This window comes from Triticum aestivum, chromosome 6D (assembly GCF_018294505.1).
Source record: "Triticum aestivum cultivar Chinese Spring chromosome 6D, IWGSC CS RefSeq v2.1, whole genome shotgun sequence".
Lineage (NCBI taxonomy): Eukaryota > Viridiplantae > Streptophyta > Magnoliopsida > Poales > Poaceae > Triticum > Triticum aestivum.
This window is the reverse complement of record NC_057811.1, coordinates 10,271,601-10,295,492: the sequence shown is the minus strand read 5'-3', so window position 1 is coordinate 10,295,492 and position 23,892 is coordinate 10,271,601. Positions and strand designations below refer to the sequence as shown.

The window sequence follows — 23,892 nt, the reverse complement described above, 5'->3', positions numbered from 1 at the left end:
GGAGGGAGTAGTTCACCCTCGGGGCTGAGGGTATGTACCAGTAGCTATGTGTTTGATCTCTCTCTCTCTCTCTTGTGTTCTTGATTTGGCATGATCTTGATGTATCGCGAGCTTTGCTATTATAGTTGGATCTTATGTTGCTTCTCCCCCTCTACTCTCTTGTAATGGATTGAGTTTTCCCTTTGAAGTAATCTTATCGGATTGAGTCTTTAAAGATTTGAGAACACTTGATGTATGTCTTGCCGTGCGTATCTGTGGTGACAATGGGATATCACGTGATTCACTTGATGTATGTTTTGGTGATCAACTTGCGGGTTCCTCCCATGAACCTATGCATAGGGGTTGGCACACGTTTTCGTCTTGATTCTCCGGTAGAAACTTTGGGGCACTCTTTGAGGTTCTATGTGTTGGTTGAATAGATGAATCTGAGATTGTGTGATGCATACCGTATAATCATACCCACGGATACTTGAGGTGACATTGGAGTATCTAGGTGACATTAGGGTTTTGGTTGATTTGTGTCTTAAGGTGTTATTCTAGTACGAACTCTAGGGCTGTTTGTGACACTTATAGGAATAGCCCAACGGATTGATTGGAAAGAATAACTTTGAGGTGGTTTCGTACCCTACCATAATCTCTTCGTTTGTTCTCCGCTATTAGTGACTTTGAGTGACTCTTTGTTGCATGTTGAGGGATAGTTATATGATCCAATTATGTTATTATTGTTGAGAGAACTTGCACTAGTGAAAGTATGAACCCTAGGCCTTGTTTCCTAGCATTGCAATACCGTTTACTCTCACTTTTACCACTTGTTACCTTGCTGTTTTTATATTTTCAGATTACAAAAACCTATATCTACCATCCATATTGCACTTGTATAACCATCTCTTCGCCGAACTAGTGCACCTATACAATTTACCATTGTATTGGGTGTGTTGGGGACACAAGAGACTCTTTGTTATTTGGTTGCAGGGTTGTTTGAGAGAGACCATCTTCATCCTACACCTCCCACGGACTGGTAAACCTTAGGTCATCCACTTGAGGGAAATTTGCTACTGTCCTACAAACCTCTGCACTTGGAGGCCCAACAACGTCTACAAGGAGAAGGTTGCGTAGTAGACATCAAGCTCTTTTCTGGCGCCGTTGCCGGGGAGGTGAGTGCTTGAAGGTATATCTTTAGATCTTGCAATCGAATCTTTTAGTTTCTTGTTTTATCACTAGTTTAGTCTATAAAAGAAAACTACAAAAAATGGAATTGAGTTTGTCTCACACGCTTCATCTTTTTAATATCTTTCGTGAGTATGATGGAAAATAAAATTGTGCCAAAGTGTTAGAAGAAGAATGCATTAAAATGTTTGGCACTAAATCTTTGAATGATGAGCATGATTGCAATGTTGTTAGTATGAACTCCTTGAATATCCATGATGCTAATGATGATTGCACTAGTTATGATGAAAATGTCTCCTATAAACATGTCTATTTTTGTGGAGTGCGTTGGGTTTTCAAGTACACACCAAATAGGGAAGATAGATATTGCAAGAGGCATAAGCACTTAGAAACTAAATTGTTGCAAGAAAGGCTAGATGTTTGTGCTGAAAATTTAAATTTTCTTGGCCGTACTTGTGGACTTTGCAATGAAAGTGGTCATTTAGCTATCCGATGCAAATTGTTTCATGATCTAATCGTGTCCAAAAATTGTGATGAGTTGATTTCCCTTGCACATTATAATGAACTTAGCTTGCTTATGGGTTGCAAAGAAATGAAACATATAACTGGGCATCTTCCAGAATTTGCCCGTTATAAACTTCTTGGTTTTGATCTAGAGGAAATTTATATGTATTGCGCGGTGAATTTCATTGAAAATCCTTATATTTCCAATTACATAAAGAAAAGAAAACAAATAGAAGATGAAGAGAATACTAATGAAAGGGAAGAGACTTCCCAATATCCTCCTATTATTTCTTATGATGAATCAGGTAACGAGGAGGAGCCTTCTATTCAACCAATTTCATTAATAAGGAGCTCCAAAAAGAGGATTGAACCCACACATGATGTGGTGAAGAAGAATAAAATAAAAAGGAAGAGAGGTAAAAAGGTATCCCTCCCAAATAATGTTGCTCCTATTATTGTTGTGCCTCATGAAAATGAATCAAAAATAATTGTGGAAGATGATGCACTTGATGATGATCTAGTTATGCCTATTGCTTGTTGTGATGATTATGATTGGGAAGATAATGATACTTCTTATGATCTTGAAAATCTTTTTGGCACTTGCTTGGAAGAATATGATAATTGCTATACTATTGGTGCTATCCATACTATTAATGATGAGAGTGATTATGCTTATGATAAAGGCCCAAGCTTGGGGAAGCTATGTTTGATGAGAATGACATATTTGAGAATATATTTGCTGAAATTAATGTTTGTCCCAAGCTTGGGGATGCTACGTTTAATGAAGATGATATTTTTAGCCTCTCAAGTTTTGATATGCAAAGTTGTTATGATGATAGCATGCCCTCTACCTATGATGATATATTGATGACAGTGGGTTTGGAAGAGTGTCAACTTTAGGAAGTAATTATCCCATTATTTTGGAGGATGTTGAATCTTATGATATTTATGAAAGTGGATTTGGAGAGGTCATGACTTTATTTAGTGATGTATCCACTATTTCGGAAGAGGTTTCAATCGATTATGATGAGAACAAAGTTGCCACTTATGATGATTATTGTGATGAAACTTATGCTATAAAGAGTAGTGATGATTATATTTATAAAACTTGTCATGTTTATGAGTACCCTTTCTCTGAACATTACTCTTTTATTGTGGAAACAATTTATAGTATTCAAGTCTCTTATGATACTCCCACTATTCCGAATGAGGATAATTTTTCTTGTGTGGAGAGTAGTAAATTTTCTATGCTTGTATATCATGAAAAGAATGCTTTAGGTGCAGGTTATATTGTTAAATTCATTCATGATTCTACTGAAAATTATTATGAGGGAGGAACATATGCTTGTAGGAATTGCAATAATATCAAGTTTCCTCTCTATGTGCTTAAAGTTTTGAAGTTATGCTTGTTTTGCCTTCCTATGCTAGTTGATTATTGTTCCCATAAGTTGTTTGCTCAGAAAATCCCTATGCATAGGAAGTGGGTTAGACTTAAAAGTGCTAGTCATATTCTTCATGATGCTCTCTTTATGTTTCAATTCTTATCTTTTATGTGAGCATCATTGAAATCATCATGCCTAGCTAGGGGCGTTAAACGATAGCGCTTGTTGGGAGGCAACCCAATTTGATTTTAGTATCTTGCTTTTTGGTTATGTTTAGTAATAAATAATCCATCTATCTTCTGTTTAGATGTGGTTTTATGTTTTAATTAGTGTTTGTGCCAAGTAGAACCTTTGGGAAGATTTGGGTGAAGTCTTTATGATCATGCTGTAAAAAACAGAAACTTTAGCGCTCACGAGATTTGCTTCAACTTTTTAATTGAGAGTGATATTTAGTTGATTATTTTTGCATATGATTACTATACAAATTCCTCAGGTCCACCAATTTATTTTAGAATTTTTGGAGTTCCAGAAGTTTCCGTTAGTTACAGATTACTACAGACTGTTCTGTTTTTGACAGATTCTGTTTTTCGTGTGTTGTTTGCTTATTTTGATGAATCTATGGCTAGTAAAATAGTTTATAAACCATAGAGAAGTTGTAATACAGTAGGTTTAACACCAATATAAATAAATAATGAGTTCATTACAGTACCTTGAAGTGGTGTTTTGTTTTCTTTCGCTAACGGAGCTCACGAGTTTTCTCTTGAGTTTTGTGTTGTGAAGTTTTCAAGTTTTGGGTAAAGATTCGATGGACTACGGAATAAGGAGTGGCAAGAGCCTAAGCTTGGGGATGCCCAAGGCACCCCAAGGTAATATTCAAGGACAACCAAGAGCCTAATCTTGGGGATGCCCCGGAAGGCATCCCCTCTTTCGTCTTCGTTCATCGATAACTTTACTTGGAGCTATATTTTTATTCACCACATGATATGTGTTTTGCTTGGAGCGTCATTTTATTTTGTTTTTCTTGATGTTTGAATAAAGTACCAAGATCTGAAATTCTTAAATGTTAGAGAGTCTTCACATAGTTGTATAATTATTCGACTACTCATTGATCTTCACTTATATCTTTCGGAGTAGTTTGTCTTTTGCTCTAGTTCTTCACTTATATCCTTTTAGAGCACGGCGGTGGTTTTATTTTGAAGAAATAGATGAACTCTCATGCTTCACTTATATTATTTTGAAAGTCTTTAGAACAGCATGGTAGTTTGCTTTGGTTATGAAACTAGTCCTAATATGATGGGCATCCAAGATGGGTATAATAAAAACTTTCATATAAGTGCATTGAATACTATGAGACGTTTGATACTTGATGATTGTTTTGAGATATGGAGATAGTGATATTGAAGTTGTGCTAGTTGAGTAGTTGTGAATTTGAGAAATACTTGTGTTGAAGTTTGCAAGTCCCGTAGCATGCACGTATGGTAAACGTTGTGTAACAAATTTGAAACATGAGGTGTTCTTTGATTGTCATCCTTATGAGTGGCGGTCGGGGACGAGCGATGGTCTTTTCCTACCAATCTATCCCCCTAGGAGCATGCGCGTAGTGCTTGGTTTTTGATGATTATAGATTTTTGCAATAAGTATGTGAGTTATTTATGACTAATGTTGAGTCCATGGATTATACGCACTCTCACCCTTCCATCATTGCTAGCCTCTTCGGTACCGTGCATTGCCCTTTCTCACATTGAGAGTTGGTGCAAACTTCGCCGGTGCATCCAAACCCCGTGATATGATACGCTCTTTCACACATAAACCTCCTTATATCTTCCTCAAAACAGCCACCATACCTACCTATTATGGCATTTCCATAGCCATTCCGAGATATATTGCCATGCAACTTTCCACCGTTCCGTTTATCATGACACATTCATCATTGTCATATTGCTTAGCATGATCATGTAGTTGACATAGTATTTGTGGTGAAGCCACCGTTCATAATTCTTTCATACATGCCACTCTTGGTTCATTGCATATCCCGGTACACCACCGGAGGCATTCATATAGAGTCATACTTTGTTCTAGCATCGAGTTGTAATCATTGAGTTGTAAATAAATAGAAGTGTGATGATCATCATTTTTTAGAGCATTGTCCCAAGTGAGGAATAAAAAAAAACAGAAAGGCCATAAAAAAAGCGAAAGGCCATAAAAAAAAGAGAGAAAGGCCATAAAAAAAAGAGAAGGCCCAAAAAAAATGAGAGAAAAAGAGAGAAGGGACAATGTTACTATCCTTTGCCACACTTGTGCTTCAAAGTAGCACCATAATCTTCATGATAGAGAGTCTCTTGTTTTGTCACTTTCATATACTAGTGGGAACTTTTCATTATAGAACATGGCTTGTATATTCCAACGATGGGCTTCCTCGAATGCCCTAGGTCTTCGTGAGCAAGCAAGTTGGATGAACACCCACTTAGTTTCTTTTGTTGAGCTTTCATACATTTATAGCTCTAGTGCATCCGTTGCATGGCAATCCCTACTCCTTGCATTAACATCAATCAATGGGCATCTCCATAGCTCATTGATTAGCCTCGTTGATGTGAGACTTTTCTCCTTTTTTGTCTTCTCCACATAACCCCCATCATCATATTCTATTCCACCCATAGTGCTATGTCCATGGCTCGCGCTCATGTATTGCATGAAGGTTTATAAGTTTGAGATTACTAAAGTATGAAACAATTGCTTGGCTTGTCATCGGGGTTGTGCATGATGAGAGCATTCTTGTGTGACGGAGATGGAGCATGACTAAACTATATGATTTTGTAGGGATGAACTTTCTTTGGCCATGTTATTTTGAGAGGACATAATTGCTTAGTTAGTATGCTTGAAGTATTATTACTTTTATGTCAATATGAACTTTTATCTTGAATCTTTCGGATCTGAATATTCATACCACAATTAAGAAGAATTACATTGAAATTATGCCTAGTAGCACTCCGCATCAAAAATTCTATTTTTATCATTTACCTACTCGAGGACGAGCAGGAATTAAGCTTGGGGATGCTTGATACGTCTCCAACGTATCTATAATTTTTGATTGCTCCATGCTATATTATCTTCTGTTTTGGACATTATTGGGCTTTATTATTCACTTTTATATTATTTTTGGGACTAACCTATTGACCCAGAGCCCAGTGTGAGTTCCTGTTTTTTCCCTTGTTTCAGTGTTTCGAAGAAAAGGAATATCAAACGAAGTCGAAACGGAATGAAACCTTCTGGAGAAGTTATTTTTGGAAAGAAAGCAACCCGATAGACTTGGAGTGCACGTCAGGAAAGAAACGAGGGAGGCACGAGGCAGGGGGCGCGCTCACCCCCCTGGGCGCGCCCTCCACCCTCGTGGGCCCCTTGTGGCTCCCCTGACGTATTTCTTCCACCTATATATATCCATATACCCTAAAACGATCGGGGAACAGAATAGATCTGGAGTTCCGCCGCCGCAAGCCTCTGTAGCCACCAAAACCCAATCAGGACCCTGTTCCGGCACCCTGCCGGAGGGGGGAACCCTCACCGGTGGCCATCTTCATCATCCCGATGCTCTCCATGACAAGGAGGGAGTAGTTCACCCTCGGGGCTGAGGGTATGTACCAGTAGCTATGTGTTTGATCTCTCTCTCTCTCTCTCTCTCTCTCTCTCTCTTGTGTTCTTGATTTGGCACGATCTTGATGTATCGCGAGCTTTGCTATTATAGTTGGATCTTATGTTGCTTCTCCCCCTCTACTCTCTTGTAATGGATTGAGTTTTCCCTTTGAAGTAATCTTATCGGATTGAGTCTTTAATGATTTGAGAACACTTGATGTATGTCTTGCCGTGCGTATCTGTGGTGACAATGGGATATCACGTGATTCACTTGATGTATGTTTTGGTGATCAACTTGCGGGTTCCGCCCATGAACCTATGCATAAGGGTTGGCACACGTTTTCGTCTTGATTATCGGTTAGAAACTTTGGGGCACTCTTTGAGGTTCTATGTGTTGGTTGAATAGATGAATCTGAGATTGTGTGATGCATATCGTATAATCATACCCACGGATACTTGAGGTGACATTGGAGTATCTAGGTAACATTAGGGTTTTGGTTGATTTGTGTCTTAAGGTGTTATTCTAGTACGAACTCTAGGGCTGTTTGTGACACTTATAGGAATAGCCCAACGGATTGATTGGAAAGAATAACTTTGAGGTGGTTTCGTACCCTACCATAATCTCTTCGTTTGTTCTCCGCTATTACTGACTTTGGAGTGACTCTTTGTTGAATGTTGAGGGATAGTTATATGATCCAATTATGTTATTATTGTTGAGAGAACTTGCACTAGTGAAAGTATGAACCCTAGGCCTTGTTTCCTAGCATTGCAATACCGTTTACGCTCACTTTTACCACTTGTTACCCTGCTGTTTTTATATTTTCAGATTACAAAAACCTATATCTACCATCCATATTGCACTTGTATCACCATCTCTTCGCCGAACTAGTGCACCTATACAATTTACCATTGTATTGGGTGTGTTGGGGACACAAGAGACTCTTTGTTATTTGGTTGCAGGGTTGTTTGAGAGAGACCATCTTCATCCTACACCTCCCACGGATTGATAAACCTTAGGTCATCCACTTGAGGGAAATTTGCTACTATCCTACAAACCTCTGCACTTGGAGGCCCAACAACGTCTACAAGGAGAAGGTTGCGTAGTAGACATCACAACTTTATTCATGTAGACACGTGTTGGGCCTCCAAGCGCAGAGTTTTGTATGATAGTAGCAATTTTCCCTCAAGTGTATGGCCTAAGGTTTATCAATCCGTGAGAGGTGTAGGATGAAGATGGTCTCTCTCAAACGACCCTGCAACCAAATACAAGAAATCTCTTGTGTCCCCAACACACCCAATACAATGGAAAATTGTATAGGTGCACTAGTTCAGTGAAGAGATGGTGATAAAAGTGTAATATTGATGGTAGAAATATATTTTATAATATGAATAAATAAAGACAGCAAGGTAGCAAATAGTAAACGGGCACAAAAACTGTATTGCAATGCTTGAAAATGAGGCCTAGGGTCCGTACTTTCACTAGTGCAACCTCTCAACAATGCTAATATAACCACCCCTCAAACTGCGATGAAGAATCACTCCAAAGTTCCTATCTAGCGGAGAACATAAGAATAAATTGTTTGTAGGGTACGAAACCACCTCAAAGTTATTCTTTCCGTTCGATCTATTCAAGAGTTCGTACTAAAATAACACAAAGCTATTCTTTCCGTTCGATCTATCCTAGAGTTCGTACTAAAATAACACCAAAGCAAATTCATATTCATAATACTCAATCCAACACAAAGAACTTCAAAGAGTGCCCCAAGATTTCTACCGGAGAAACAAAGACAAGAACATGCATCAACCCCTATGCATAGATTACCCCAATGTCACCTCGGGAATCCGCGAGTCGAGTGCCAAAACATATATCAAGTGAATCAATACGATACCCCATTGTCACCACGAGTATTCAATTGCAAGACGTATATCAAGTGTTCTCAAGACGTATAAACCGGAGAGCATAGTCCGGATAGATATACTCATTACCATATTCACATAGGCTAGACTTCTAGGGTTTATCCATTACGATCTCGGGGTAGATCAACTCTTGTAATACTCATATTCATCAAGATCAATCAAGCAGGAAGTAGGGTATTACCTCCATAGAGAGGGCCCGAACCTGGGTAAACATCGTGTCCCCCGTCTCCTGTTACCATCGATCCTAGACGCACAGTTCGGGACCCCCTACTCGAGATCCGCTGGTTTTGACACCGACATTGGTGCTTTCATTGAGAGTTCCACTGTGCCGTCGACGAAAGGTTCGATGGCCCCTTCAATTGTCGGCAATGACGCTGTCCAAGGAGGAACCTTCCTCCCCGAACAGATCTCCGTATTCGGCGGCTTCGTACTGCGGGCCAACTCCCTTGGCCATCTGGAGCAGATTGACAGCTACGCCCCTGGCCGTCAGGTCAGATTTGGGAGCTTGAACTACGTGGCGGAAATCCGTGGAGACTTGATCTTCAACGGATTCGAAACCGCGGCCACCGCGCCCCTTCGCCCCGATGAGCATGGCCTAAACCTGTCATCGGGCCCCATCCAGGAGATAGCTCCTGCAACAACTCCGGCCTTAGATCTAAATTAGATCGAGTCATTCGAAGATGGGAAGCTCAACCCCGTCATAGAGACTGCTGATCCAGCGGCGTTGGAGCCGCACACGGATTCTACTTCATATGATATCTGCATCAACGGAACCCCGGACTCGTCTCCGGCGACAAGTTCCGAACCATGCGAGTCCGCGGATGCCGAACTCAATCAGTTATCGATCTTCAAGTTCAGCGCCGCAAACGTCTTCCAACACTCGCCCATGGGCGACGTACTAAATTCACTAAAAAACCTATCCTTGGCAGGCGACTCGCCGCCGAACTATGTTCGGTTCAAACTTGCGGCGGATGATGGTGAATTTTGCTTCCCACCCGCCACCCACTTCATAGCCACTGTCTAAGACCCAACCAACACGCTTGGCCCCGGCTCCGAAGACATCGACGGTATGGACGACGATGAGGGGCAAGGCCAGAACTCACTACCCACTAGACGCGGGATGGCCACTTCATGGTACGACGTGTGTATGGTAGACACACCCAACGACGCTCTCGACGATGATAAGGAGGACCCAGTCAAAGATAAACCTCCTAGTACACAGTCCGAACATCGGCGCGCCCAGTGCCGCTCTAAGTCACGTCGCTCAAGAGAAAACAATACTAGCACCAGAGAAGATAACACTCCGGACAATGAAGACCCTGTCGAGGTAGGATCCGAACAGGAGGAACAGGAAGGAGGGCAAGACAGCCCTGATGAACAGGCCACATATGGCGATTCGGAGGATAACAATTATCACTCACTCTCCGGTGAAGAAGAGACCCTCAGCAACGAGGATTTTATCGTGCCTAAGGAACCTCTCGAACATGAGCACTTTAAATGCCGGCTCATAGCTACTGCAAGGAGCCTAAGGAGGAAGCAGCTGCAGCTTCAAGCGAGCCAAGATTTGCTCAATGATAGATGGACCGAGGTCCTGGCCGCCGAAGAATACGGCCTTAGCAGCCCAGACATAAGCAACCCCCAGAGTAGGTGGCTCCCTCAATATGATGGCAGGGCGTTGGAGCCCACACCACCATCGAATAATGCGGTAGGCCAACCACAGTTCGGTCTTGATAAATCAGCAGCCCAAGCAGAGCACCATACCAACCCATCCGACCGTCAAAACAAGAACAAAACAGCTCGGGGGAATACTCGAGACATCCAACAAGACCTGGAGGGTAGAACAGGACACACAAAATCAGTATACAGATCGCGGGGACATGCCCCGACCGGTGATGAGGGTTACCTATTCGGACACAACAGAGCCGACCACGCCCGGTCCGAACACCGTAAACGGAGTCCGCCGGAGGTGCTTCATAGTGTGGCCCAACATAGAGGAGCCGCACACCCTCTCTGCTTCACTGACGAGGTAATGGAGCATGAAAATCCAGACGGGTTTAAACCCATTAACATCGAATCATACGATGGAACAACAGATCCCGCGGTATGGATTGAGGATTACCTCCTCCATATTCACATGGCTCGCAGAGATGACCTTCATGCCATTAAATACCTACCTCTCAAGCTTAAAGGGCCAGCTCGGTACTGGCTAAACAGTTTGCCAGAAAATTCTATTGGCAACTGGGAAGATTTGGAAGACGCCTTTCGAGACAACTTCCAAGGAACATATGTCCGGCCACTAGATGCCGATGACTTAAGTCATATTGTCCAGGGCCCGGCGAGTCAGGCAAGGAGCTCTGGACTAGGTTCTTAGTCAAAAAGAACCAAATTGTCGACTGTCCGGACGCAGAAGCCCTCGCGACCTTCAAACATAGCGTCCAGGATGAATGGCTAGCGCGTCACCTCGGCCAGGAAGGACCCAAATCCATGACAGCCCTTACCGCTCTAATGACTCGCTTTTGTGAGGGAGAAGACAACTGGCTTGCTCGTAAAAGCAACAACGCCAGCGACCCGGGCACTTCCAAAATCCTAGACGGCAACGGTAAGCCACGACGAACTGAACACAATAGTCGCAATAATACTGAAAGATTACACGGCACAACGGTCAATGCTGGATTTCACAATCCGAAACCCGGTCAACGGAAGAAGCCACTAAAGGCAAACCAGGATGGAGCATCCACCCTCGACAGGATATTGGACCGACCTTGTCAGATTCATGGTCACCCTGATAAGCCAGCTAATCATACCAACAGAAACTGTTGGGTCCTCAAGCAGGCAGGCAAGCTTAACGCCGATCACAAGGGGAGGAGGCCACCAGGCGATAAAGACGACGGAGCGGCTCGCCAGCCGAACACCAGGGACCAGAAATAGTTTCCCTCGGAAGTTCGATCACTCCCGGAACGGAAATAGCAGTTCGGTTTCCGCCACCCACCTAACATACTGGCAAGATTTACACCACGCGTACATCACTACGCACTCAAGATACCATGGGAATCGGTGGAAGCACAATACGGACAACCAAGCAAACATTCCCCTCCCCGAGGACGGGCGGAGCAGGCGTGCGACAGGAGGTCCAAAATAACTTTTTGTAGACCGCACTCTTTATTCCGAGCCTGTACTATGCCCTTTTTCCTCTGTTCCCGACCCCGAGCATGCCAAATAGCCGGGTTTGTGGTTTCTTTTTTTATATATACATAAATTTATCATTGGCATATTGCTCCGCTCCCAGTAAACCTCGTCCGAACTAATCTTTCATACTCTTTCAACAATGAGTACGGCCTCAACGGCTGCTTTACAGATGCACCTCGGCATACCCTGCCAGGGGCTCGGTATGGGAACGAATGAGTTGCCAGCAAAAGTCTGAACAACTCTATAGCGTACTTCGGCGTCGCAAGTTTGGCCTTATATGCATCAGCTCCGAATCATTGTCTTGGGTCAATAGTTGGGTTGCCCGGCTCCTGTGCTTGCTACCCTACCTTCCGCTCTATCGGCTAGGGTAGTAAAGGGAGAACTACTGCGATTGTGCCCTGGTCTAAATCGGATGAGCACCTCAGTAGAGAAAGCCGAAAACTGACTGTCATGATGCGGCGAGAGCTGGTCAACCACTTGACGACTTCTTGGAATCCTTAGCGATTCTCCGTGTCACACGAGGGATCTTTTTCAGATCAAATATGTAAGGCACTATACACCTTATACATACCAGGGGCTATGTCATAGTCCCGCCATAAAACTCCTATGGCTAAGTGAAAGTGTTAACGCCTTATAGTCTGATTGCCTGGTTCGCTGCATTATCACCTCCTTCACGGACCAAGACGTTGGATAAAGAGTGATTAAATGCTTTTCCGAACACCCCCGTACTTCCTACGAGGGGGCTGAAGCCGACGACTGGAAAACTTCAGATTATATTAAAACGGCCGCACAGGAGGAATTCAAGCTTTTGAGCAAAAATATAAAATAGATCAATTATAAAATTGTCTTTTACAATTCTAATACACCTCACTCGAACATTATGTTCTTCGAGCATTGACCCTCTATCAGGCGGGCGGCTTCCAGGATGTCTTGAAAATAATGCTCTGGCTCACTACGGTCCTTGCCCTTGGGCGGACTCTTCGCCGCAACATCGACGGCCTTCATCTTACCCCAGAACGTCTTGACTCGAGCAAAGGCCATCCGTGCACCTTCAATGCACGCCGACCGCTTCGCATCATCGATACGCGGCACCGCATCAACAAGACGCCGCACCAGGCCAAAGTAGCTCTTTGGAACAGGCTCATTCGGCCACAACCGGATTATGACGTTCTTCATGACGTCGCCGGATATCCTATGAAGCTCGGCCCATCGGGACATCTGTTCATTCAGCAACAGAGGGCGCTTTGATGCGCCAAATTGTGACCAGAAAAGCTTCTCCGTGGCATACCCCTCTTGTGCTTGGTAAAATTGCGCCGCATCGAAAGAACTCTGCGGCAAATCCAAAAATTCAGCCGGAGAACTCCAGACCTGGTTCAGCTGAGCATAGTCCGGATCGCCAAACTTAGTCTGAAGCAAAAAGGGCTTACCGGCCGCTATATCCTTAGCCCGTCGAATCTCTTCACGAGCTGCCCTAGATTCAGACCGAGCTTCACTCGCATCTCGTACGGCCTTATCAAGTTTAGCCATTTTGGCTTTATTCTCCTTCTCAAGGTATTCACAGCGGCTGGCAGTATTCTTTAATTCAAGCACTAGTGCAGATATTTTCTCCTCATTTTGGCGCCGAGCTGCTTGTTCGGCTCTCAGCTCAGCCGATGCCTTCTCGGCAGCCGCATCACTACACCGGGCCTGCTACTTGGCCCGGGCTAGCTCCGCCCGAAGAGCTTCAACGGCGGCAGCACCATCCGCACTCATGCACATTTCATATAAAACTCTTTTCGGCGTCAGGCCTAAATAACAAACACATTGGTGTAAGGAATGCTCGAAATATATACCTTGCGAGTCGTCAAGACACCTGTTGATCAATGCAATGTCATCTTCCGCAATATCCAGCTTTCGCTGCAGTTCGGCCACTTCCGTATTTCGGGTAGCCGCAGGAGGAGAGACAGCCTATATTCCAAGGTAAATCAAGGTTAGTACCTGAGCACATCTTTTTGATCCTCCGATCGCTTCCTTCGGAAGGCAACCCAAGTCACAGGGGCTACTGCATATACAACAGGTGCATTCTGTCAATATTATTCAATTAGCAAAACTACATCACAAACCTAAAAACCTCTTAGAAGGCTCGAGAAGGCCTCGTTCAATCCGCTCTTCACGGATAGAACCCTTTCGACCACCGTAACCATCAAGGCACGGTGCTCCTCTGAAATGGACGCTTGTCGCAGCATGTCCGTCAGCATTTCCGGCACTCCGGGGTCTTCGGAAACCGCCGCCGAAGTACAGCAATCCTTTGAAGGAATCCGTTTACTCGCCTCCAGAATCGTCTCCGGCTGTAAACCGGACGGTTCGGGGCCGTCATTCTTGATTCCCGAACCCTGAGTGATAGAGGCACCACCTTCGGGTAACGCCTTCTTCGTTTCCTGCACTACTTGACGATCGGGAGGAGCCCTTCGGGACAACACCTTGGTATCATCCCCCCTATTGGGCGAGGAGGCTGGAGAAGACGTGTCACTCTCCATCATCTCCGGAAGAAGGTCTCCCGAGGAGGAGGACGATTGAGAAACACCAGGTGTTAACCTGCGTGGATGTACATATGTCGGATGCTTACTTCACTAATAGGAAAAGAATGAGGTACGTTTAAAAATGCCCCAGCTTCACTTACAGTTTGGCCAGAGGTTCATCCTCGTCATAAAGCCCTACGGCAGCATCGCTCGCCCGAGCCCCCCGACGATGGCATTTTTCCTCTCTCGGAAGGCTTCCCCTCCTGATCTTCGAAAGCGGCCCTCTTTTTGCCATGGAGGGTTTCCTCTGCACCTTTGCCCTTGGACAAAGGGGTTTCGGTTTCCCCAAACACAGCGTCTAATTCATCCTCAGGGCGGGTATCATCTCTGGGCTCCCTGCTCTCGCCCCCTCTGCGGACACCTGGTACGGTGTCGGAATCAGCATTCTCGTTAGCAGAGCGGTCGCAGAGTCTTCGGGAAGGGGCGCCCGACACCAGATTAACACCGCTTTCTTTATCCAGTCCTGTATAGGGACGGATTGTTCAGTATCTTGTCAAGAGATGCTTGAATGGAAGGTGTTCGGAGATTGAATACTTACCGCAGTGTCCGGATGATTGCAGTCAAGGCCAACATCTTCGATGGTGTCCGGTCATTGCTCTCTTTCCCCGAAATACAATTTCCACATTCCTTCGTGCATGGTGCCGAAGAAGTGTTGAAGAGTCTGCCGCCCTTCTGGATTAAACTCCCACATACGAAGAGGCCGCCGCTGACATGGCAGGGTCCGGCGGACTAGCATTACTTGAACGACGTTGACAAGATCGATGCCCTTCTTGGTAAGGCTTCGGATGCGACTTTGCAGAGTCTGCACTTCATTGACGGATCTCCAGTCCAATCCCTTATTGATCCATGAAGCAAGCTGAATTGGAGGGCCGGGTCGGAACGCAGGCGTAGCCGCCCACTTGGAGCCTTGCGGCTCGTTGATACCTCGCCGCGCGGAGCTTTGCGATATCCTCCTCCGTGACAGAAGAAGCCACCCACCGGCCTGGACGGCTGGATCTGGACATGATTGGGGCTGGTGGAGATTGGAACCCGAGGGTTAGAACTCGAGGTGGCAGGGGTTGAGGAAGAAACAAGCGCAAAAGAAAAAGACGAGACTGGGTCCCTATATAAAGACCCCAAATACTGAGCGTCTCCACCTGGGTCTCGAAACTTGCCTATCCCCAAAAAATTGTGCCCAGGGGACGGTTGGGCTACCCACGCCTGCATTAATGAAAATCCCGTGAATAAAGGGGACACGATCTCTGCCTTGACAAGACGTGCCAGTAAAACCACGCCCCGAGACGTGGGGCGACGTGCTAGCCAACGGTTAGAAATAGTAACCGGGCAGGCATGATACGATGTCATAAACAGTTATCAGCAAATTGGACTCGTGGAATATTGTATTCTCTGCAATTATATGCACGGGTCCGGATATACTTACTACATCCAAAGACTATTCTGGAGTTCGGAAGGAGGGAACCCACCTTGCAATGCCGAAGACAAATCTGCGCGTCGGACTCCTCGTCATTGAAGCCAGGTTCAGGGGCTACTGAGGGAGTCCTGGACTAAGGGGTCCTCGGGCGTCCGCCCTGTTATCCTTTGGGCCGGACTGATGGGCTGTGAAGACATGAATACCGAAGACTGTACCTGTATCCGGATTGGACTCTACTTTGCGTGGAAGGCAAGCTTGGCAACCGACTATGTAGATTCCCTCTGATGTACCCGACTCCATGTAAACCTAGATCTCTCCGGTGTCTATATAAACCGGAGAGCATAGTCCGGATAGATATACTCATTACCATATTCACATAGGCTAGACTTCTAGGGTTTAGCCATTACGATCTCGGGGTAGATTAACTCTTGTAATACTCATATTCATCAAGATCAATCAAGCAGGAAGTAGGGTATTACCTCCATAGAGAGGGCCCGAACCTGGGTAAACATCGTGTCCCCCGTCTCCTGTTACCATCGATCCTAGACGCACAGTTCGGGACCCCCTACCCGAGATCCGCCGGTTTTGAGACCGACAGGGGGTGTGGGAGGCCACCGAGGTGGGCACAACCCACCTGGGCGCGCCTGGGCCCCCAGGCACGCCCTGGTGGGTTGTGCCCCCCTCGGGGCACCCCCAGGTGCTGCTCTGGCCCATCCTGGGTGTTCTGGTCCATAAACAATCTCCAAAAAGTTTCGCGGTGTTTGGACTCCGTTTGATATTGATTTCCTGCGATGTAAAAAATAAGCAAAAAACAGCAACTGGCACTGGGCACTGGGTCAATAGGTTAGTCCCAAAAAATGATATAAAGTTGCTATAAAATGATTGTAAAACATCCAAGAATTATAATATAACAGCATGAATACTTCATAAATTATAAATACGTTGAAGACGTATCATCCAGCCACCTCGATGCTGACTAGTTATGGAGAGGCGTGGATGGCTGTGGTGTCGCCGTGCTCGTCGAACAGGAAGTCGATGTACCCGAAGTGGATGTAGTCGATGATGGCAAGGGGCATCACATCATAGAGCAGCCCCCAATCGTCGACCTCAAGCTTGAAGGAGCCAAAGGTGAAGGCCTTGCCCGGCGTGAAGTCGTCGGGCATGTATAATTAGCCTCCGACCAGCATAGGATGTGCCTGGCGCGCCAACTGACAGTGGATAGTTTGGTCCGCACCCTCGGTAGGGTAGCATACATGTTCGAAAGTGTTAGATGGGAGGTTGCACAAAGAGTTTACCGACCGTTCGGGCCTCCGGGAAGGAGTAATACCCTACATCCTTCTTTGTGTTTGTATTCATGGGTGCGTATTGATACGTCTCCAACGTATCTATAATTTTTGATTGTTCCATGCTATTATATTATCATTCTTGGATGTTTTACAATCATTTATAGCAACTTTATATCATTTTTTGGGACTAACCTATTGACATAGTGCCTAGTGCCCAGTGCCAGTTGCTGTTTTTGCTTGCTTTTTACTTCGCAGAAAATCAATACCAAACAGAGTCCAAACATAGCGAAACTGTTTGGAGATTTTTTTCTGGGCCAGAAGACATAGGATGGGCCAAAGAAGCACCAGAGGGGTGCCCTGAGGGGGGCACAACCCACCTGGGCGCGCCTGGGCCCAGACGCGACCTGGTGGGTTGTGCCCACCGCGGTGGCCTCCCGCACCGCCTCTTTGCTATATAAATACCCCGATATTCCAGAAACCCTAAGGGAGTCGATGAAAAACAATTCCAGCCGCCGCAAGTTCCAGAAACCACAGATCCAGTCTAGACACCATCACCGAGGGGTTCATCATCCTCATTGGTGCCTCTCCGATGATGCGTGAGTAGTTCATTGTAGACCTACGGGTCCACAGTTACTAGCTAGATGGCTTCCTCTCTCTCTCTTTTGATTCTCAATACAATGGTCTCTTGGAGATCTATTTGATGTAATTCTTTTTGTGGTGTGTTTGTTGGGATCCGATGAACTTTGAGTTTATGATTAGATCTATGTTTTTATTCATGAAAGTTATTTGAGTCTTTTTATCTCTTATATGCATGCTTACTTATAGACTCGTATTTCTTCTTCTAATCTTTGGTTTGGTTGGGCCGACTAGATCAATTTTTCTTGCCATGGGAAGAGGTGCTTTGTGATGGGTTCGATCTTACGGTGCTCAATCCCAGTGACAGAAGGGGAAATGACACATATGTATCATTGCTATTAAGGATAACAAGATGGGGTCTATTCCTACATGAATAGATCTTGTCTACATCATGTCATCGTTCTTATTGCATTACTATGTTTCTCCATGAACTTAATACACTAGATGCATGCTGGATAGCGATCGATGTGTGGAGTAATAGTAGTAGATGCAGGCAGGAGTCGGTCTACTAATCTTGGACGTGATGCCTATATAATGATCATTGCCTGGATATCATCATAATTATTTGAAGTTCTATCAATTGCCCAACAGTAATTTGTTTACCCGCTGTATGCTATTTTTCTTGAGAGAAGCCACTAGTGAAATCTACGGCCCCTGGGTCTCTTCTTTATCATATTTGCCCTCAAGATCTATTTTTATTTGCTTTTATTTCCAGATCTATTAATCCAAAATTTTAACCACAAAAATACCTTGCTGCAATTTATTGTTATTTATTTTATCTCGCGTTCCCGCGAACCTATTTATCCAATCTACTACAATTTTATCTATGTTTGTTACCTAGGAGGGACTGACAACCCCTCTTTTACGTCGGGTTGCAAGTATTTGTTCTTTGTGTGTATGTACCGTTTACATAGTGTCGCGTGGTTCTCCTACTGGTTCGATAACCATGGTCTCATCACTAAGGGGAATACCTACCATAGCTGTGTTGCATCATCCCTTCCTCTTTGGGGAAATACCGAAGTAGTTTAAGCCGCATCAGGTATACCTCGTACAAGGGATTACAATGAGAGATGGGATGATGGATAAAGAGGTAGATGGGATTGAGAGCACCGTAGCCTCCACCCTATATACACGGTGGTGTTTAGGGTTTTATAGGAGGCATATCCAATCTTGGCCGCCGTCATGTTGACTTGGGGGCCAAGACAACCCTTAAATGCCTATCCGACCCTCCGAGCTCCCTCCTATCACTAGCTCCTTGGCAGGCCCTCCGGGCCCCATGGTAGGTCTACTACCGAGCTCTCTTTGGAGAAGCCACTCCGGTGTATTACACTGTCAGTTGTTGAGGGGAGTCCAAACCTGAGAAGGTGCACAAGCCATCCATGTTTGTTCTTGTTACTTCTTCCCACCTCTCTAGCAAGTACCTCCATGGAATAACTTGCACATTGAGGAGCACCATGACACGTCTCCGTCGTATCTATAATTTTTGATTGTTTCATGCCATTATTCTACACCTTCCATATACTTTTGGCTACATTTTATATTATTTTTGGGACTAACATATTGATCCAGTGCCCAGTGTCAGTTCCTGTTTCTTGCATGTTTTTTGTTTCGTAGAATATCCATATCAAACAAAGTCCAAATGCGATAAAAATTTACGGAGATATGTGATTTTGGGGAAAAAGAATCAACACGAGACAATGCCCGAGGGGGCCACAAGCCAATGGGGCGCCCCCTACCCAGGGCGCGCCTGGTAGGATTGTGGGTCCCCTATAAGGCGGTTGGTTCCCTTCTTTCGCCGCAAGAAAGATAATACCCGAAAGAAAAATTGTGTTAAAATTTCAGCCCAGTCGGAGTTAATTACGGATCTCTGGGAATTTAAGAAATGGTGAAGGGCTAGAAAACACGAACGAAAAACAGAAGAGAACAGAGATAGAGATCCAATCTCGAAGGGGCTCCTGCCCTCTGGGAGCCATGGAGGACAAGGACAAGAGGGGGAATCCTCCTCCCATCTAGGGGGGAGGTCAAGGAAGAATAAGAAGGAGGGGGCTCCCTCCCCCTCTCTCCCGGTGGCGCCGGAACACCGCCAGGGAAATCATCGTGTGACGGCGATGTACTCCAACAACTCTGTCATCTTCATCAACACCTCCATCACCTTCCCTCATCTATATTCCACGGTCCACTCTCCCGCAACCCGCTGTACCCCCTATTTGGACATGGTGCTTTATGCTTCATATTATTATCCAATGATGTGTTGCCATCCTATGATGTTTGAGTAGAATTGTTGTCCTTTGGGGTACTTGGTGAATTGCTATGATTGGTTTAATTTGCTTGTGGTTATGTTGCTATCCTTTGGTGCCCATCATATGAGCACGCGTGTGGATCACACCTTAGGGTTAGTTGTATGTTGATAGGACTATGCATTGGAGGGCAAGAGTGACAGAAGCTTCTTTCTACCATAGAAATTTATTCATATGAGATTGAAGGGGGACCAATATATCTTAAAATGAACTTAAGTAGTTGCAGATACTTGCTAATTGTTCTCATAATAAGTGCACATAATTCCAAGTAAGGGATGGCATGCTAGCAGTGGCCTCTCCCACATAAAAACTTGCTATCGGTCTAGTAACTGAGCCAATTGCTTAGGGATAATTCCAAAAATCCTACCACCAGTTTTCCACATTCGCTATACTAACCTAATTGTACTTTTAGTAAAACAACACCTAACTTTTATTTTCATGTTCTTTATTATCTTGCAAACCTATCCCTTTACACCTACAAAGTACTACTAGTTTTATTCTTGTTCTAGGTAAAGCAAATGCTAAGTGTGCGTAGAGTTTTATCGGTGGTCGATAGAACTTGAAGGGAATATAAATTCCACCTTTAGCTCCTCATTGGGTTTGACACACTTATTTATCGAAAAAGTTACAATTGATCCTCTATACTTGTGGGTTATCACACCAATGCCCAAAGTGGCAAGTGCATTCATATATCCAATGTTCTGTCACAACATGCACCCGATAAAGTTTGGGGGTTCTCATAGTAGCTTGAGTGTATAGCTCAAACACAATGCCCTCTCAGGGGTGGCCTGGATCTGATTGATGATGAAACTGGTCAACACAATCACCTGCTTTTGAAACTTGCCAAAAAAATATTGAGGATGTAGAAGCCATTATCCTGGTGCTCAACGTCATACCTACATTTTCTTAAAATGAAATGTAGCAGCGCAAATCTTTTAGTACATGAGATTTTTTGCATCAAACAATTAATGTGCTCTTGTTTTCCTAGAATTATTATGGATTTGTATAGGCGGTGTGCATCAAGGTATGCCAAAACTGGGAGGTAGCACTTCATGGTTGGGTCGTTTGATGCAATGCTAAGAGTAAAATAATCATTTTGATCGAGCAAAAACATGCTTGGCAAAATATGTTGACATAAAGAGTAGTTACAACCTAAAAGTTGCAACCAACTGATAAAACAAATAGAGCATGAAGGGTATCCATAATAACAATTTTAAAGATTAAAGTAAAATTGTCTTTGCTCAAAGAGCAAGATTGAGACCGAATGTCTCATCTTATTGACGATGCCATCCATGCATCTTATTGGCCATGCCAAAACTAAATTAAAAGAGATGAGGACCATGTAGCTAGTCATGCGCTACATGTAGAGTTCATCTACCAGCTTACATATTCATGTGACCACGAGAGAAGACGACGTTATTGCCGTCATGGCCACCAGTATTGTCACTATTGTAGATCACAGTGGTAGGGGCCCTTTCGAACCTCACAGTGTTAAGACGACCCTCCTGTTGCTGTGGTGGTGCCTGATACATAATTGGAGGCCCCATGCCCATGCCATTGGTGATGTATGGTGCCTGGGCTTGGTCAACTGGTGGATGTCCACTCATTTTTTGGGTGCATTCACCTAGGCTCTTGAGGATTGAGTCCACCTTCGATCCCAGGGCTGTGAGCTCCTCGATGTTGTCTGGGATGTGGCCACTTTTCAAGGCCTTATACAGGAGAATCTTGGCGTCCTGGTCCTGCTGCTCGCGCCTAGCCTTCTGGACCTGGTCTCGGAGCTTTACGATACGCTCGCGGAGGATGCTCTCTTGGTCCATCGTCTTCTTTAGTCGCGCCTCCTCTTGCATGCTCTTGAACTGATTCAGGATAGCCACTGCCTCGGCATGGGATGGGAACACCTCTGGCACCGCCATGCCCTCGCCATACACGACCACACATGCCTTAGCATCGGGCACGGCGGCCACCTCACCTGCCTTCTTCATCAGGATCTTAGTGTGCTTCTTCAAGGCATTGCGCCGCGCCGAGTTATTGCGGATGTACCGGAGGGCCACCTTCTTGCGAGCCATTGTCAAGCGAGGGAAAAAAATCTGCAAATGAAGGAAAATTGCCTGTTTGGGTGAGTTGGAAACGAAGGTATGTGGGGTGGATTTATAGTGCAGGATCTGCGAGGATGGGGACGCTAGAACCATGCCAATGGAGGATCTGATAGACCTGGAGGCTGAAATTAATTGTGGCCAGCTGTAACTTTGGTGTCCATTTAAAATTTTAGATTTACTTCCTAAAACCGCAGATTTCATCAATCAATACAAAATTTCTTGTAAATCGCAGGAGAACATATATGGAAGGTTTCTACATGCATCTTTATTAGTAGGATATTTCTATTTTAGTAAGATATTGCCAATTATTTTAATTTAATGTTATCCTAAGTTGAATGTTTATTCAAAATATAGATAATCACATCGAGTGTCCATTCTTTTTTGACAATGTTAAGGAAATATTCATGAAGAATTACTCCTACTAGATGACCTGTTGCGCCATTAGCGCACAGACGAATGATGACCCACAAGTATAGGAGATCAATCGTAGTCCTTTCGATATGTAAGAGTGTCGAACCCAACAAGGAGCAGAAGGAATGACAAGCTGTTTTCAGTAAGGTAATTTCTGCAAGCACTGAAATTGTCGGTAACGAGTAGTTTGATAGCAAGATAATTTGTAACGGACAAATAATGATAACGGTAAATAAAGTGCAGCAAGGTAGCCCAAACCTTTTTAGCAAAGGAAAGGTCAAAGGGAGCTCCTATGCAGCGCTGCAGGCGCCCGTTAACGATTTGGCGCCTACAGCGCTGTTAGCATGGGCCGGCCCACTAGCGTGCCACCCCAGTTTTTTAGTTACGAAAATAAAAATATGAAATCAAAAAAGGTTTACAGATTTAAAGAAAAAAAAGGTTCATCCATTTGAAAAAAAAGTTCATATCTTTAAAAATGTTCATCAATTTAGAAAAAAGTTCATCAATTTGAAAAAAAGTTCATTCAAATTGAAAAAAAATCATCCAATTTAGCAAAAGTTCATTAATTTTCTAAAAAGTTCATTATATTTGAAAAAAGTTCATAGAAATTCAAAAAAAGTTTATGTATTTTTCGAAAAAGCTTGTTGAACTGAGAAAAAAGTTCATAAATCCAAAAAGTGTTCATCCATTTTAAAAAAGATGTTCATCAAATTTCAAAAAAGTTCATCGATATTCAAAAAAGTTCATCAATCTGAAAAAAACTGTTAAAATTTATAAAAAGTTCATGGAATTTTAGAAAAAAAAATCGTCAGCAGGCGCCTAAAAGGGCCGGCCCATTTACGACGCCACAGGTGCCAGTTAATAGAAATGCATGTTAACTGGCGCCTGTGGCGCCAAATAGGAAATGCCCAGGCCAAAACGGTCTCTTATGTACGTATATGCCGTAGGTTCATACAATTCCTGCCTCAGCCCGTTTAGTTTCTTTTTAAAGTTTAAACTTCATAAAAATGGAACTTCAGCCCTCATGCACTATGTTCAAGTGAACAACCATCTGGGATAGCTAATCTGGTGTGCCTATAAGCTTTGTTTTCTTCTTCTTGTTCTAGATAAATAACGCTAAGAAAATAATACAATACCTTCACTCTTTGGGTTTTCTTTCGTTTTTTCCGTACGCTTTTTGCTCAAATTTTTATTTATCCTTTTTTTGTTCATAACTACAAATATTGTTATTTTACAAAAAATTACATATTTTTTTTACAAAAGTTCATGTCTTTGAAACTTGCTCAGAATGTCAAAATAAAATCATTTATTTTAAAAAGCAAATATAATTTTAAACATGAACATATTTTGAGAAACTGTAAGAAATTTTGAATTCCACAAAAAACAGAAAAGTATGAAAAATTGAATTCTGGAA

The 23,892-nt window shown here is 43.9% G+C and overlaps 1 protein-coding gene across 1 annotated transcript; it reads right to left on the bottom strand.

The window, feature by feature from the left end:
* Positions 1 to 21,353: 21,353 nt before the first annotated feature.
* LOC123141828 (agamous-like MADS-box protein AGL80) lies at positions 21,354 to 22,255 on the bottom strand. Its single transcript, XM_044560895.1, has one exon. It carries the CDS (start codon positions 22,158 to 22,160, stop codon positions 21,354 to 21,356), a length of 807 nt encoding a protein of 268 aa, XP_044416830.1. The 5' UTR covers positions 22,161 to 22,255.
* Positions 22,256 to 23,892: the final 1,637 nt, after the last annotated feature.